This window comes from Panthera uncia (assembly GCF_023721935.1).
Source record: "Panthera uncia isolate 11264 chromosome B2 unlocalized genomic scaffold, Puncia_PCG_1.0 HiC_scaffold_24, whole genome shotgun sequence".
NCBI lineage: Eukaryota > Metazoa > Chordata > Mammalia > Carnivora > Felidae > Panthera > Panthera uncia.
In genome coordinates, this window is record NW_026057580.1 from 97,866,027 (window position 1) to 97,880,027 (window position 14,001).

The 14,001-nt window shown below is 41.0% G+C and overlaps 1 protein-coding gene across 5 annotated transcripts in view; it reads left to right on the forward strand.

Annotated features, from left to right (window-relative positions):
- PHACTR2 (phosphatase and actin regulator 2) overlaps positions 1-14,001 on the forward strand; it is a 230,408-nt gene that overhangs the window by 73,965 nt on the left and 142,442 nt on the right. The window contains exon 1 of one of the 5 annotated variants that reach the window (XM_049653004.1): positions 1,678-1,759. The exons of the other annotated variants lie outside the window; for them this stretch is intronic. Within the exon in view, the coding sequence (XP_049508961.1) occupies positions 1,747-1,759 (13 nt within the window). The 5' untranslated portion in view covers positions 1,678-1,746. Of the gene's footprint in view, positions 1-1,677; positions 1,760-14,001 lie in introns of those variants that run through there. 5 annotated transcript variants of the gene reach the window in all.

The window sequence follows — 14,001 nt, forward strand, 5'->3', positions numbered from 1 at the left end:
TTAATAATCCTCACAATTGTGTGACGGAATTTAAAATAATGGGGATAAAATCTCAGTGTAAAATCCCTGAGAACTTCAACTTTTCTTTGAAGAAAATATTGTTGTACTAGTGCTGATCTCACAAATGGAGTATTTTGTTTAAATAGCAGAGGAACTCCGGGGAGCTTGGAGGGCTCAGTCCGTTACACGTCCAACTTCGGCTCAGGTCAGGATCTCACGGTTTGTGAGTTGGAGCCCCACCCACGTCGGGCTCTGTGCTGACAGCTCAGAGCCTGGGAACCTGCTTCATATTCTGTGTCTCCCTCTCTCTCTCTCAGCCCTTCCCCCGCTCACGGTCTGTCTCTATCTCTCAACAATGAACAAATGTTAAAAAAAACTTAAACAATGAAGGGATCGCAAATCTATAGGAAAGCCAAAAGTGACATTAAAAACAGAAATACTTAAAAGCTGTAAAAATGGAAGACAGGATTATAAATAATTTGCATGTGCTTTGTCATCAGGAATTCCAACGGCATACAGAAATGCCAAATAAATGAATTGCGTTTCCAGTTGAACAACCCTGAGGGTGTGACAACACCATGAACTGTTTTTTGAAATCCTGTCGCCTAGAAAACCTGTAGGCCCTTGCTGTAGTATGGATTCCTTGTATCATAGGTCAAATGAGGCCACTAAAAATTTTTTTAGTCTATCTTAGAAAATGCAGAAAACAGAGTTGAGCTGTCCCCAAAATCGAATGTCACAACAGCCACAGAGCATGGCACACAATTTCTTCAGCTCTCTGCCCCTCCTTATGCCTTGGTATCGTAGGTAGTTTCAGGTGACTGCGTCTTTGCACAAATTAGAGACAAGACATGCACATTCCTGCGTTAGTAAATGCATTTTTCTTGATTCCCAGCTTTCTGTTACTTAGGTGGCTATGGACTGTAACATACAATAGAGTCCCCTGACATCTTTTTGGCAATTATTTCTAGTGTTCTTGGTGATGGTTAGTGAAATGCCTTTGAATTTCTCTGTGAGGAGAGGTGGGCAGAAATTCTGACCAGAAATAGGGACACTTGTCATGATGAAAACATAATCAAAATGGAATGACAATACTTGGCCTCTTAGCATTTATTTAGTGCAGAAATATTAAAGGTAGCCTTTATTTTAAGGTGGTTTTTCTGCTCTTCCTTGCTCACCCCAATGACAGGGACAACCACCACCACAAACTTTAAAATTCTACATTGAAAAGTTGCCCAGTCATTCAGTGATGTCAGTGATAAAGGCTGGACCGCATTTAGATCAGCCCCGAAGAAAGGAGAATTTATTATAGTTGTAAAGATCCCTTTTTACCTTTTAATTATCTGTGCCTCTTCCGGCTCGTGTTTGCTCTGGCATCTTTTGGAAAAGCACTGTGCTCTGCATCGCATGTACACTTCTTTTCTGAAATGTGCTGTACTCTCCACATTGCGGTGATTTCCACCCCCCGCCTTTGCTTGGAACAGAGGTGAAAACCCCAGTGGATTCAAGTATCCACTTGATAGGCTCAGTCTCTCTTAATCAGCCTGTAATGGAGCTAATGGCTGTTTGTCATCCTTGGAGATATAAATTTCCTGGCGGTGTCTCCTGCAGACAGTGCATGAAGTATGCTCTGTGTGCCAGCAAGGACTGATAATCAGCAGAAGGGCAGGGTGCTTTGTTAGCCAGGAGAAGAGCTGGGGCTCCCCGGCTGCCAGGCTACAGAACTCGCCTCGCCACTCCTGAGACATGGACAATGCCGGTAGGTAAAGCGTGAATCCTTCATAGCCTCTGGGCTCCTTTGCGATCTGCAGCCTTTGCTGCAAAAGGTTTGCTTATTTTTTGGTCTTGTGCTGCACTTAAATGTTGAAGACCTGGAGATGTGTAATGTGTTAACCCTGCTGCATTGTCCACTAGGCAAGCAGTGTTTGCTTTGAAGTTCGGATTGAGCACGCAGATCCTAATTCCCCATTCACCTATTCCAAGACTGCGCTGCTATTTTATTTAGCATTTTTACGTTTAGCATATTTAGCATATCTCAGGCTGCAGGAATTGTGCTGTTTGGTCCTTTTGTGCTCCGAACAGAGGGTGAAAAATGCATCTAGTTAAATGAAAAAACTATTAGGAAGGGGTGACAAAAGGTGGATGGAGTTAATGAGCTAATCAAACATTTTGTTCAGCGTTACAATATGCCCAGTGTCCCAGCAGACACGTTCTTGTGTCTTGTGCTTTATCTTCCTATTAGGATGAAAATGTAGAAAATGTCTCAGTATCCTCTGAGATTTTAATTTTGGCGTATAGACATTAGTGGCCGATCATGTGCGTACCTTTTAAAACTGTATTTGTTTTTAATATCTTTACTTGACGGCTAGACAGATATAACTTGGAATATTCTAATGCCAGCTAAATGATTAGCATAAAACGATTCCTTGTGTAGAACTTTTTTCTTCTTTGCCATAGTGAACTTTTAGAAGGTATACACCCCTCGTTTCAATGTTATTGACACGAAATGCAGAATTTTCCCAAATGTGTTATGGATTCTCTGTCTCCTGAAACTCACTCGTTCAGTTTCTCAGCTGGTGTCAGTTTTCTAGTGATGCCTTACAGTGCCTCGAGACACGGTCGGCTGTGCTGACAGGATGCACCCTTTGAAACACATCCTACACAGGAAGACCACCCATTTGTAGGAAAGTGTATTTGTTTATGAAATGTGGTTATTTCAGTCCTCGGTGCAGGTAGCATAGGCAAGCAGAAATTTTGAAGGCAGGGTGGTTTGAGTTCTTTTATGAAATAGTTTACCAGGAATAAAAGTCTGTGACTAAAATAACTTTGTATTTGATGTGGAAGACGTTGAAGTAAATTGGAACAGTGCAATCTTAGGGATGAAAATTTCAGGGTTGTGAACGAAACAGAACAAGTGTGAGGGGGAGTGTGCGTGTGTTGGGAGTGTGTGAGTGTGAGTGTGTATGTGTAGAGTAGCAATAGTAGTAGTAGGAAGGAGGCTGGATTGCTGTATATGCATACAATATATATGTCTGTGCATTATACCCCCCATTGTGGTCATTAAAGAATATGCCGTAAGGCTTGTCACAAGTGCGTGTAGACATGATATTCCATGACAAGTCACAATTTCAAGATCCACCCAAAACTTCTCTAATTATAGAGGTAGAGTGAGAAAAAAAAAAAACAAAAAACCTAGAATCTCTAATGTAGCCTCATTTAAAACTTCTGCTACCCACAATTAATTATACTGACGTCCTGGCAGAATTATCACTTCAATTCAAGTAAATGGCTTTCTTAACTGACTCATATATTTATTTAAAGGCCATTTAAGAAAAGAAGAGAGACTACTGTAGGAGCCTTTTTATAGGTTTCAAAAATGCTGAGGGTTATGATTTACTTTTTGGTGAACTATAGCTTAGGGGGATAAATGTTTTCTCAGTTTGTACTTAACATTCGTTTATGCTTTTAAATGCCATTGATAAAATACCTCTGTCCCTGACACACTGAAGAATATTTGTGTACTGTGTCAAGTGGCTTTTAAAGGAGAAGTTTCCATATCATTTCGAATTTTAGGTGAAATCTCCAATCTAGGCATGTATACCTTTGAGTGGAAGAACAGGCTCTTAAATTACATTGTTCAAATATTTCAGAAATAACGTCTTCTTATAATGGCCAATTGGCTGTCAGTGATCACTTTTCATGGTAATTTTTTGATGACGTAAACAGCCTCTCTTATAACAGGGAAATGTAAACATCCATCAGACACATACACTTCAATAAATTGTATTGACTCTAAGGAAGGCATTTAAGATAGTACTGATAAGTAGCCAAAAAAAAAAAAAAAAAAAAAAAAAAAAAAAAAAAACAACACCCACAAAAACAAACAAAACCCTTGGAAATGTGTTTAGCATTATACCAAGACACCCAGTTAGCTTGGAGCACTGGAATGTCTCCAATTTAATTTGAATAAGATAATGACTTTGAATATCTGCCTAAGTTTTTCCAGTCAGCAGTGGGTTCAGGCCCTCAATATCTATCAGAGGCTATCAGTTTAGAGCTGGGCATCGTCCTAACCATTCAACCATCAGTTTCAAGGAGCCAGGCCTTCCTCCAGCACGGCTTTCTGCGTCAGGGTTCGGATACTTGTTAGGCAGAAACACAGCTAGGAGGACACACACACAAAAGCCAAGTGTCTCTGATTTATCCAGATCACACAGAACATTGCACCGGAGATGTTTGTGTGGTTTTTGTTGTTCACACGCAAGGAAGAGTTACTGCCCGGGACTTTGGCTCCTTCGGTACGTCTGTGCACCTTTCCCCTAGCATGCCATTGTGAGTCGGTCCACCCTTTCCTTCGCAGCAAAGAGCTGTCTTTGGCATTCCTACTATCTCTGAGAAGGAGACATCCCTTCCCCATAATTGCTGGCTTATGTATTCCTTTAAAAGCTTTTCCTGGAATAACAATAAAATATTTATCAAACAGCATATGTGGAATATATCAGGGCAGTTTTAGCAATGTCTAACCTTTTCTTCTCCTGTTTTTTATGTAACTATTTCTTCTTATAAATTTGGTAACAACTCAAATGATAGTCCTTGATAAAAACAAGTCTGTGACGACAGCTGTGACCCAAGTTATCCTGTCCCTGCCTTTGTATCCCCTCACTGCCCCCCTCCCTACCCTTCCTCAAGTGGTCTCACGAATGAGTCGAATGAGTCGTGGAAAGAGATGTTACAAAGTTGATTCGTAGTGTGTGATTATGTCTGAAAAACATTGTTTGGGAAATGTCATTCCATATCCCACAGGGGCAGAGTATTATAAAAAGTTCTGCAGCATTTGTTGGGCGAATGTTTCATTGCTTGCGATCAAGATACTTCCATTACCATCTGTGGGTCCTGAGGGGCACCCTAGTTGGGAAAGGGAGCTGGAAGCTATGAGAGCCACCGTGCCCTCACCTTACATTCTATCTAGCCCAGGGCCTTAAAGACTCTTGACCCTTGGTGTACAATAACTGAACATGAGAAATTCACAGTCTGCTAGCTCCTTGTGAAAAAGACTGGAGGGTCATTTGGCAACCACATTGAGGAAAGGTTTATAATGGAATGATCAAGAGCATCTGATAATCTGAGATGACCACTAGCACTGCCACCTACCGGAACCACAAACCAGGTATATAAACCCTATGCCTTTATGTTCTCATTGGTAAGTGCCAACAATAACTGTATCCATCTCATAGGATGTTATGAAGAGAAAAATTAGGTACTACACGTAAAATTTGGTACAATGGCCGGCATATGGTAGTTCTCAATGCATGTTGGCTGTTTAAAGAACCACCAAAAAATTGAAGCGACGTTGCTTTGTGAATAAATATATGCTCTAGCAGTATGGAGCTAGCAGTGTGACGATGGAGTGGGAAGGCAGGCAGTTAGAATCAGACACCAGTCAGGTGGCTGTCCCAAGAACATAGCTGGAAATTGATGTGGGTGGTGAAACCAGGACTAGGATTGACGAGTGCATTGGATATGCATCAAAAGAACATGATGAGTGGATAAGGAGGAAGGGAGAAGTAGACCAATCAAAGCAGAACTTTGAGGTTTCTACTTTGAGAATCTAAGATAATAGTAATAATCCTATACTACAAAATACCAGAGGAGTTTTAAGAGAAAAACAATGAATTCTGTTTTGACTTGCTGAGTTTGAAATACCTCTGTGTTACCCATTTGCCTTAGTAGTTGTTCACTGATGACTTTTTCATCCACTAAAAGGTACACACACACACACACACACACACACACACACGCACGTATACAGGCACACGTGCACACACGAAATTCCTTATTAACCATGGATTTGAGATAATGCAAGGTTTTTTGTTTTTCGCCCCAATTTAAAATATTTTCTATTTTAATCTCTTTATCTTTGTTCATCTCAGGAAACCCAACAGCAACTAATGCTTCCTTGCCTCCTTCCCCTCAGCCTGTGGGGGATCCATAGGTGATGGAGAGAAAGGAGACTTTCAAATGCTACTTGACAATCTTTCAACACAGATGGAGATAAGACCAGGCCCAGAGAAACATGCCCCTAAGCACTGAAATAATTTTGGTAAAGACCAGGCTGTTATATAAGAAAACGTAAGCACAAACACATTTTATTTCAAACTGATTCAAAAAATGTTCATAGGAAAATCTACTTCAGGCTGCCGTAGCCAAGTTCCTGAACAACTGAAGGCAGTCACTGAGGAGAATGATTACCTAATGGAGCAACATTTCTGTGTGAATTCATTTGTTTTGGAAATGAATGCTTTCTAGGACATTTGACTATGTTTGAAAACTATATTTGGTGCAATTTAAATTTGTTCCCTCTAATCCCCTACTTTCATGATATCTTGGTCTTAGTAGCTATAATTTTGTCAACTGCAATGTTTTAGAAATATAATAATGTTATATATACATACAAATGCATACATTTGCATGCATATATTGCATTTTATATGTGTACTTGGGTATGCATTTTTTTGGTTGGGATTAAAAGCTTCAACGTAGGGAAATGTTGCTAGCTCTTCTAACAAACTTAATAAAAATTTAGAATAGCTTTTCTTTTTAATTAAAAAAAGGAATTGATTCTTATTTTCTGAAATGCCTCTTACATCCTAAAAATAATTATTGAATATTTTATTCACTATAAAGCAGGTAATTACAGTATTTTTCTTTGAGTTTATTGTGAAGTCCATTGTGCTGTTGTAGCATTTTATAGTTCATCAAATAGGTGAACTATAAGTGAATCTAAGAGCACCTTAGATTCATATGAAGATATTTTTCTCAGGGATAGCTTAAGATTTAATAAAGAATCTGCTTTTTTGGAATGTCTATTTTCAAAGTGCCATTATTATTATAGAAATCACTGTCCTTTAAAACAAAAACGTCAAAGGAAATACAGGTTCATGTACATAAAATGTACATTAAAGTCCCAAGAAGTGGCACTAAATTTTCTTAGATTTTTTTGTTTGAATATAGTTGACACTTAATAATACATTAGTTTCAGGTGTACAACATAGTGATTTCACAAGTTTATTCATCATTCTGCGTTCACCACAGTGCAGTTACCATCTGTCCCCATGCATTGCTACTACAGTATAATTGACTATATTCCCTGTGTTGTACCTTTTATTCCCGTGATTTATTCAGTTCATAACTAGAAGCCTATGTCTCCCACTCCCCTCCACCCATTTGCCCCTCCACTACCCCCTACCTTCTAGCAACCATTGGTTTATTCTCTGTATTTATAGGTCTGATTCCGAGTTTTTACTCTAATTTTGGAGTAACTTTGACCTCCTGGGAATAAACCAACTGTCTTGGCTTAAGAGCGTGGAGAAGAAAGACAAAGTCATTGTTTCTAAAACAAAGTTTTGGATTTTTGTCCCCTCACCACCCCATCATTAGAATTAGTTCTGAGTGGGTTTTTTTTTTTTTATGTTTATTCATTTTTGAGAGAAAGAGACACAGAGTGCAACTGGGGGAGAGGCAGAGAGAGAGAGACACACACAGAATCCGTAGCAGGCTCCAGGCTCTGAGCTGTCAGCACAGAGCCCGAGGTGGGGCTCGAACTCAGGAACTGTGAGATCATGGCCTGAGCCGAAGCCAGATGCTCAACTGACTGAGCCACCCAGGCGCCCTAGGTCTGAGTGTCTTCTTTTTTTCTTTGCAACCACTCATCATTCCAAAGGCAAAATGCATTTTTCTATATCCATAAGATAAAATAGGAATTCTTGTCAAATGGCTTGCTTGGGTCAAGAAGAGCATTGGAAAAACTATGGAGAAACAACAAGAAAGGATTTTTGTGGCAGAGAAGAGAAATCAGTAACCCAACATTTTCTAAATTATATGCCATTGCACATTAATGCCATAGGATATTAATTAAGTCTCAGTCCCTTTTCTCACACACACACACACACACACACACACACACACACACAGAGAGAGAGAGAGAGAGAGAGAGAGAGAGAGAGAGAGAGAGAGAATTAAGTATTCAGGCAATTTGGGGAATTGCTGAGTTTGACACTGTTAAACAGATTTTCTTAACATGCTCATAGAATTAGCACATAATTCCTTGCCTGTGCTATTATTTGTTGTGAATTCCCAAGATGGAATATAAATTGTAGCATTTCCCAGTCATACTAACCACAGGCCCTGAGGGGATGCCTAGTAACAGGTGTATGACTCAAATTTGGGAACCACTTAAAATCTCTTCATTTTCATTTTTGCTTTTCATTTTTGCCTTATTCTTCCACTCCTGAATTCTTCTTTGTTTTCTCATATATAAGCCATTTTGGGGAACTAGCACACTATTCACTTGTAAAAATATCAAAGCTTGATTATTTTGAAATTAAATGTCTGTGTCATCTCTGTCCAGGATTTCTCCTTCCTTGTTTCTAGGCTTTGGGGCATTTCATTGCAAATTAGCATCACCATCAGATGCAGAAAAGAAGGAAAGGAAGCTACACTTAGCCTCGTAATCCAATTACATCTATGAAATTAGGAATAATGTGCAAATTTTATCCATCCAGACTAACATTTTATATATTAAAAATGGATGTTAGGAGATTTTTATATGGAAAAAGTTAACTTCAAAGTTCTGTTTTATACATCAGGCATCAAGAACATATATAACAAAGGCAAATCATATTTAACTAAATATTAAATGTCTTGAGGGACACCTGGGTGGCTCATTTGGTTAAGCATCCAACTCTTGATTCCGACTCAAAACGTGATCTCATGGTCACCAGGTCAAGCCCCGCATTGGACTCCACACTGGGCATGTAGCCTGCTTAAGATTAAGATTCTCTTCCTCTCCTGCTCCTCCCCTTCTTGTGAGCATGCTCTCTCTGTCTCTCTCAATACATAAATAAATAAATAAATAAATAAATATCTTGAAAGGAAGAATACTTACCTTTTTTGAATGCCTATTATGTAAATACTTAAGTATTTACATGTGTTACATCATTAATACTTATAATCAATCTTTTTTAAATTTTTTACTTAAAGATTTTCTTTAACATTTTTTTATTATTTAGTTTTGAGAGACAGATAGACACAGAGCACGAGTGGGGGGGGGGGGCAGAGAGAGAGGGAGACACAGAATCTGAAGCAGGCTCCAGGCTCCGTGCTGTCAACACAGAGCCTGATGCGGGGGGCTCAAACCCACGAACTGCGAGATCATGACCTGATTCGAAGCCGGATGTTTAACCGACAGAGTCACCCAGGAGCCCCCATAAATCCAGCTATTTCTTTATCACCAACTCTGTACCAGGCACTGTGCTCATTAGCATGGATACCAGGGAACAAGACAGAGCTTGTTATAGAAGTTTATTCTAGCAGAGAAAGCAAAAGTTGGTAATGAATAGATGAGATACTTGGGTTGTGATTAGTGCTGTTAAGTTCATAAACTGGTACATGCATAGAGAATGAAGTTGGGGTGGAGGGGCTGCTCTCCACTGGCTGGTCAAGGACAGCCTCCCTGAGAAGATGACATGTAACCCAAGACCTAAGGAGTGAAAAGGAATCTGTCCCTTGAGAGCCAGGGAACAAGTGTCCAAGCAGAGCGACCGGCAGATACAGAAGCGCCGAGGCAAGAAAGGAATCGGGACATTTGAGGAACAAAGGCAAGGCCATCTTGCTAGGGGTGGTAATGAGAAAGAGCACCAGGCCAATCATGGAGTGTCTGAGATTTGACATAGTTCCACAAGCTCTCGGGAGCCTTTGAAGGGTTTTAAGCAGAGGCATGGCATGGTAGGACTGAGGATTTCAAGGCATAAAAATGAGAAGAATGGAGAGAAGAGAGGCAAGATGGAGGCTCCCAAGAATGAAATCCTCTTAGAAGGCGCTTGGTTGGGGTGGTGGCAGTGGGGATGGGAAGAGGGAACTTAATGAAATCTCAGCCCCGTTTCAAGGCCCAGCACACACGCCGTCCTCGTGGTGTCTTCCAGACTGGTCTTAGAGCCCTGCCTTTTCTCTAGCAGAACTCACCACACAGTTTTGTACTTAATGGTAGTCTAGGTGAGATTACTCTCCACTTGAGGGTTGTTTTTTTTGTTTCCCCAACCAAATTGTAGGCATCTTGAGGCCATTTGGCACATCAGAGCCGTCTGTTGTGTCCTCCAAAGAGTTAGAGTGCTTGTTCTCAAATTTGGCCACCCGTTAGAATCACCTGGAGAGCTTTTAAAATATACCGATCTCTGGGCCTGCCCCTGGACGAATTAGATCAGAGTCCCCAGAGTGGGGTCAGGACACTGGTGTTTGCTGGCAAGTTCCCCAGAATATTCGAATGGAAAATGGGGGTGAGAACCACTATTACAGATCCACAACAATACCTACCTAGTAGGAGTAAGAAGCCAGCTCTTCTCCCCTCCTTTTCCTTCCTCTTTCCCTCTCCCTCTCCCCCTCCCCCCCTTCCCTTCCGCCTCTCCCTGACCCCTCCCCTCTCCCTCTCCCTGAGTAGGTCAGTCTAGCTGAGGATTTGTGCTGGGGACTTCTCTGCTCTGAGAGTGAATGAAACCTCTAAGGATGCAGCTGAAAGAAGAAAGCAGAGGCAAAAGCATGCTTCTCGATGACATATCAGGATACTAATAAAGCAGACGGAATCCAGGCTTGCTGTGATACAACCTTTTGGAGAATGATCTGGCCATTCTGGAGAGACTTAATCACCTACTTCCTAATCAGGAAGGTTGTGTTCTCCTCCAGTGTCTCCCAAGTAAATTAAATATCGAGTGAATATTCACTACAGTGGCAGCAACTATTTCTAGCGAGCGTTTACATGTGAGTTTTCACTAATAAGAGATGTTAAACATCCCCTGTCAAGTTTTATATAACAAAAGAGGTACATTATTAGACCCCAGATAGCACTGCTATGATTTAATCATCACTAACTGTGTATCTGTGCCGACTGGCTGGGTCAGAGTCACTATTAGACACCGATGCTATATTTGCGATATCATGTGACTCACCACAGGCGTCCTGCTTTTTAGTGATAGAGAAATAGGTCCTGTTCCACCTTGTACTTCTCCCCTCCAAACACGCGCGCGCACACACACACACACACACACCCCTCAGAATGAGTTTAAGATCATTTTGAGCTGATCTTAAATATTAAAGCAAAGGGAGGGTTTGATAAGCTGGTTTTCTGAATATTTTGGTTAATAGATGGTGCTTTTTACACTAGGCTTAATGCGTACCTTTTAATGGAAACAATAACATTCAATAAAGCCATCTTTTGCAATATTTCACTTAACTGTGTCATGTGGCTGTGTGAGGATCACTTGAAAAAGTGACAGGGTTTTTAACTCTAAATGTTTTCACAAACAAAACATCAAGTACTGGGTGGAGCCTCCCCCCTCCCTCGGAATGACAAAGGGGACTTCCAAGGGTCCAGCCCCCTTCTTGGTTTGCCAGTACCATCTCCCCTGCACACACCCTCCTCGTATCCCCACCCTAACTGCCCTTCTCATCCCCCTACTCACACATCCGGTGCACTGGCCGTTCTGAACTTCTCCAGACACTCTAGAAACACCCACAATTCAACGCTCTGATCCTTCTCTGTGGAAGGCTCTGGCTTCTCTTCTTCCCCTGTCACCACCTTGAAAAGTCTCCTCTTTGAGTAAGACCCCGCCCAAGTGTCCCCTCATCTGTGGAATCTTCTGTCATTCTGGATAGAATTAGTGTTCTCTTCCCTCGACTCCCACAGAACACTCTCCTACACAATGACAGCACGTATCAGGTAAACCGTAGTGTTATTTTATCTGTCTGCCTATTTGACGAGGGCCACATACTCCTCAAGACAGGGCCACGTCTTCTTTGTGAACTCATGACCTCACGCAGCACCTGGCAGAGGATACATTTTCAGTAAGAGGGCAAACGAATAAACTGGCTGAAATAAAGCCCGAGGTGTATCTTTTATTGTGTTCTAATTATGTAGAAAGTATGAATTAGGCCCTCTGCTGTCCGTGTGGAGCCCACTTCAGATCCTCTGGCCACCCCCCGCCCCCGTATCTCCCCTGCTCATGCTCTATCTCAAAAGTAAATAAGAACATTAAAAAAAAAAAAGTATAAATTGGGGTGCCTAGGTGGCTCCGTCGGTTAAGCGTCTGACTTCAGTTCAGATTGTGGTCTAACGGTTCATGGGTTTGAGCCCTGTGTTGGGCTCTGTGCTGACAACTCAGAGCCTGGAGCCTGCTTTGGATTCCGGTGTCCCTCTCTCTCTGTCTCCAACCCCCTGCCCCAACTAGTGCTCTCTCTCTGTCTTTCAAAATAAATAAATGTTACAAAAGTTTTTTTAAGTATGAGTTAGTTTTTATTGGCAGTTGAATGATGTGGCCATATATCACTTAAGAGAACAGTAGAACCCATCAAAATCACTTTAGAATTACAATCTACCATTTACTCTCTATCTATCTATCATCTGTCTTTCTTCCTATACATTTATGTATGTATGTATCTGTCAATCACCATCCCAGCCCCACATTACACCTCCTAATTCAGAATCTCCCATGGGGAAAGAGGGATAGCAGAACTAAAAAAAAAAGTTTCCCAGATGATTCCCTGCACACCCCTGTTAAGACCCAGTTGGTCTGAGGGAGATACAATGAAGTTGCTCAGACAAAGCAGGTTTCCTTTGCTTTGTGTGTTACTATGTGTTACTAAGAGAACTGATTGTTGTGAAAGTACATTATTATTAGAACCACAAAGATCTTGTGTCATATACAAAAATGTTCTGTCTATCCTACCGGAGGTCCTCCTTGACCTGTAAGCGAAGCGCCTCTTGGTGGGACTGTTGTGTGGTGTGGTGGCGAGTTCTGTATTCCCTTCATCCACTTCCTGTGGAGAGACATCCACGTAGGTTCCAGAGCATTGACCAGGACTTCATCCTGGTCAATGAAGGCTTAAAACTTCATCCACCCAACTTGCCTTTAATTTATCACCTGCTGGAGGCCTCTGTTTGCATTTCATGTACTTGGGTGTTACTTGCTCAGTCAGGGAAATTTGGCAGCCATCCCTTTTTTACAATCAGCTTAATTTAGGGCATTTTAAATAAGGGGATCAAAGGACAGATGGCCATTCTTGACCTCAGAGAATAGTCAGCGTGGGGTAAGAGTGAAAATATCTTGGGTTTCTTGTGTGAGACTTTAGTCTTCCTGCCTTTCTGTGGCACTTAGAGAGCGGACATCAGCAGGTGGAACCAACTCATTTGCTCAAACAATAAGCATTTTACAACATTCATTAACCTAAGGGTCACTTCTTTAAGTTAAGGAAGTTCAAAGACATTTGTTTAAATAGCTGTATGACTATGACTCTTGTTGAAAAAAGCCAGAGAGTTGGAAATTAAAGCCAACTTTGTCCTTAAAATCCAGACTTTGTGGAAAACCAGCAGCCCCGTAGCATACCTTTCGCACAAAGTACCACCGTTAACTTTTACATTTCCTGGCTTGTGTCAGTTTTTGTCACAACCCTAAGGTTCTATAAACAAAGGTGTCTCTTATGCTAACAGACATGGGCTTTGTCCCCAGCAATCCCGGAGAAGGATTTCCTGAAGCCTCAAAACTATAAAAACTTCTAATGTACTTTTGGGTGCCTGGGTTATTTTAAAACAAAATCAAGGTCCACAAAACTATGTTTTAAATATAGGACTAGAGATAAGTGATTTATTTTTTTAGAATGCCATACATACTTCAATAATATCCCTTTCACCTTCAAAAATGCTTACAAATATAGTTCATTTCTCACAGTTTGCCAGTGAATTATGTAAACATTTGAAATGATCAGTTCTGCTTTTACAGATAGGAAACTAAGGCAAAAAAAAAAAAAAGTGGACTTATTTATTTATCTTCAGAGAGTAGCTCCATGCACAGCTTAACTGCACATGGAGAATGTTGCATTGACATATAAAAGCAATAAAAGTTGGCCATTTGCCAACTCTTGAGGCGTGGGCCATGCCAAATCTGATTCCCATTGACT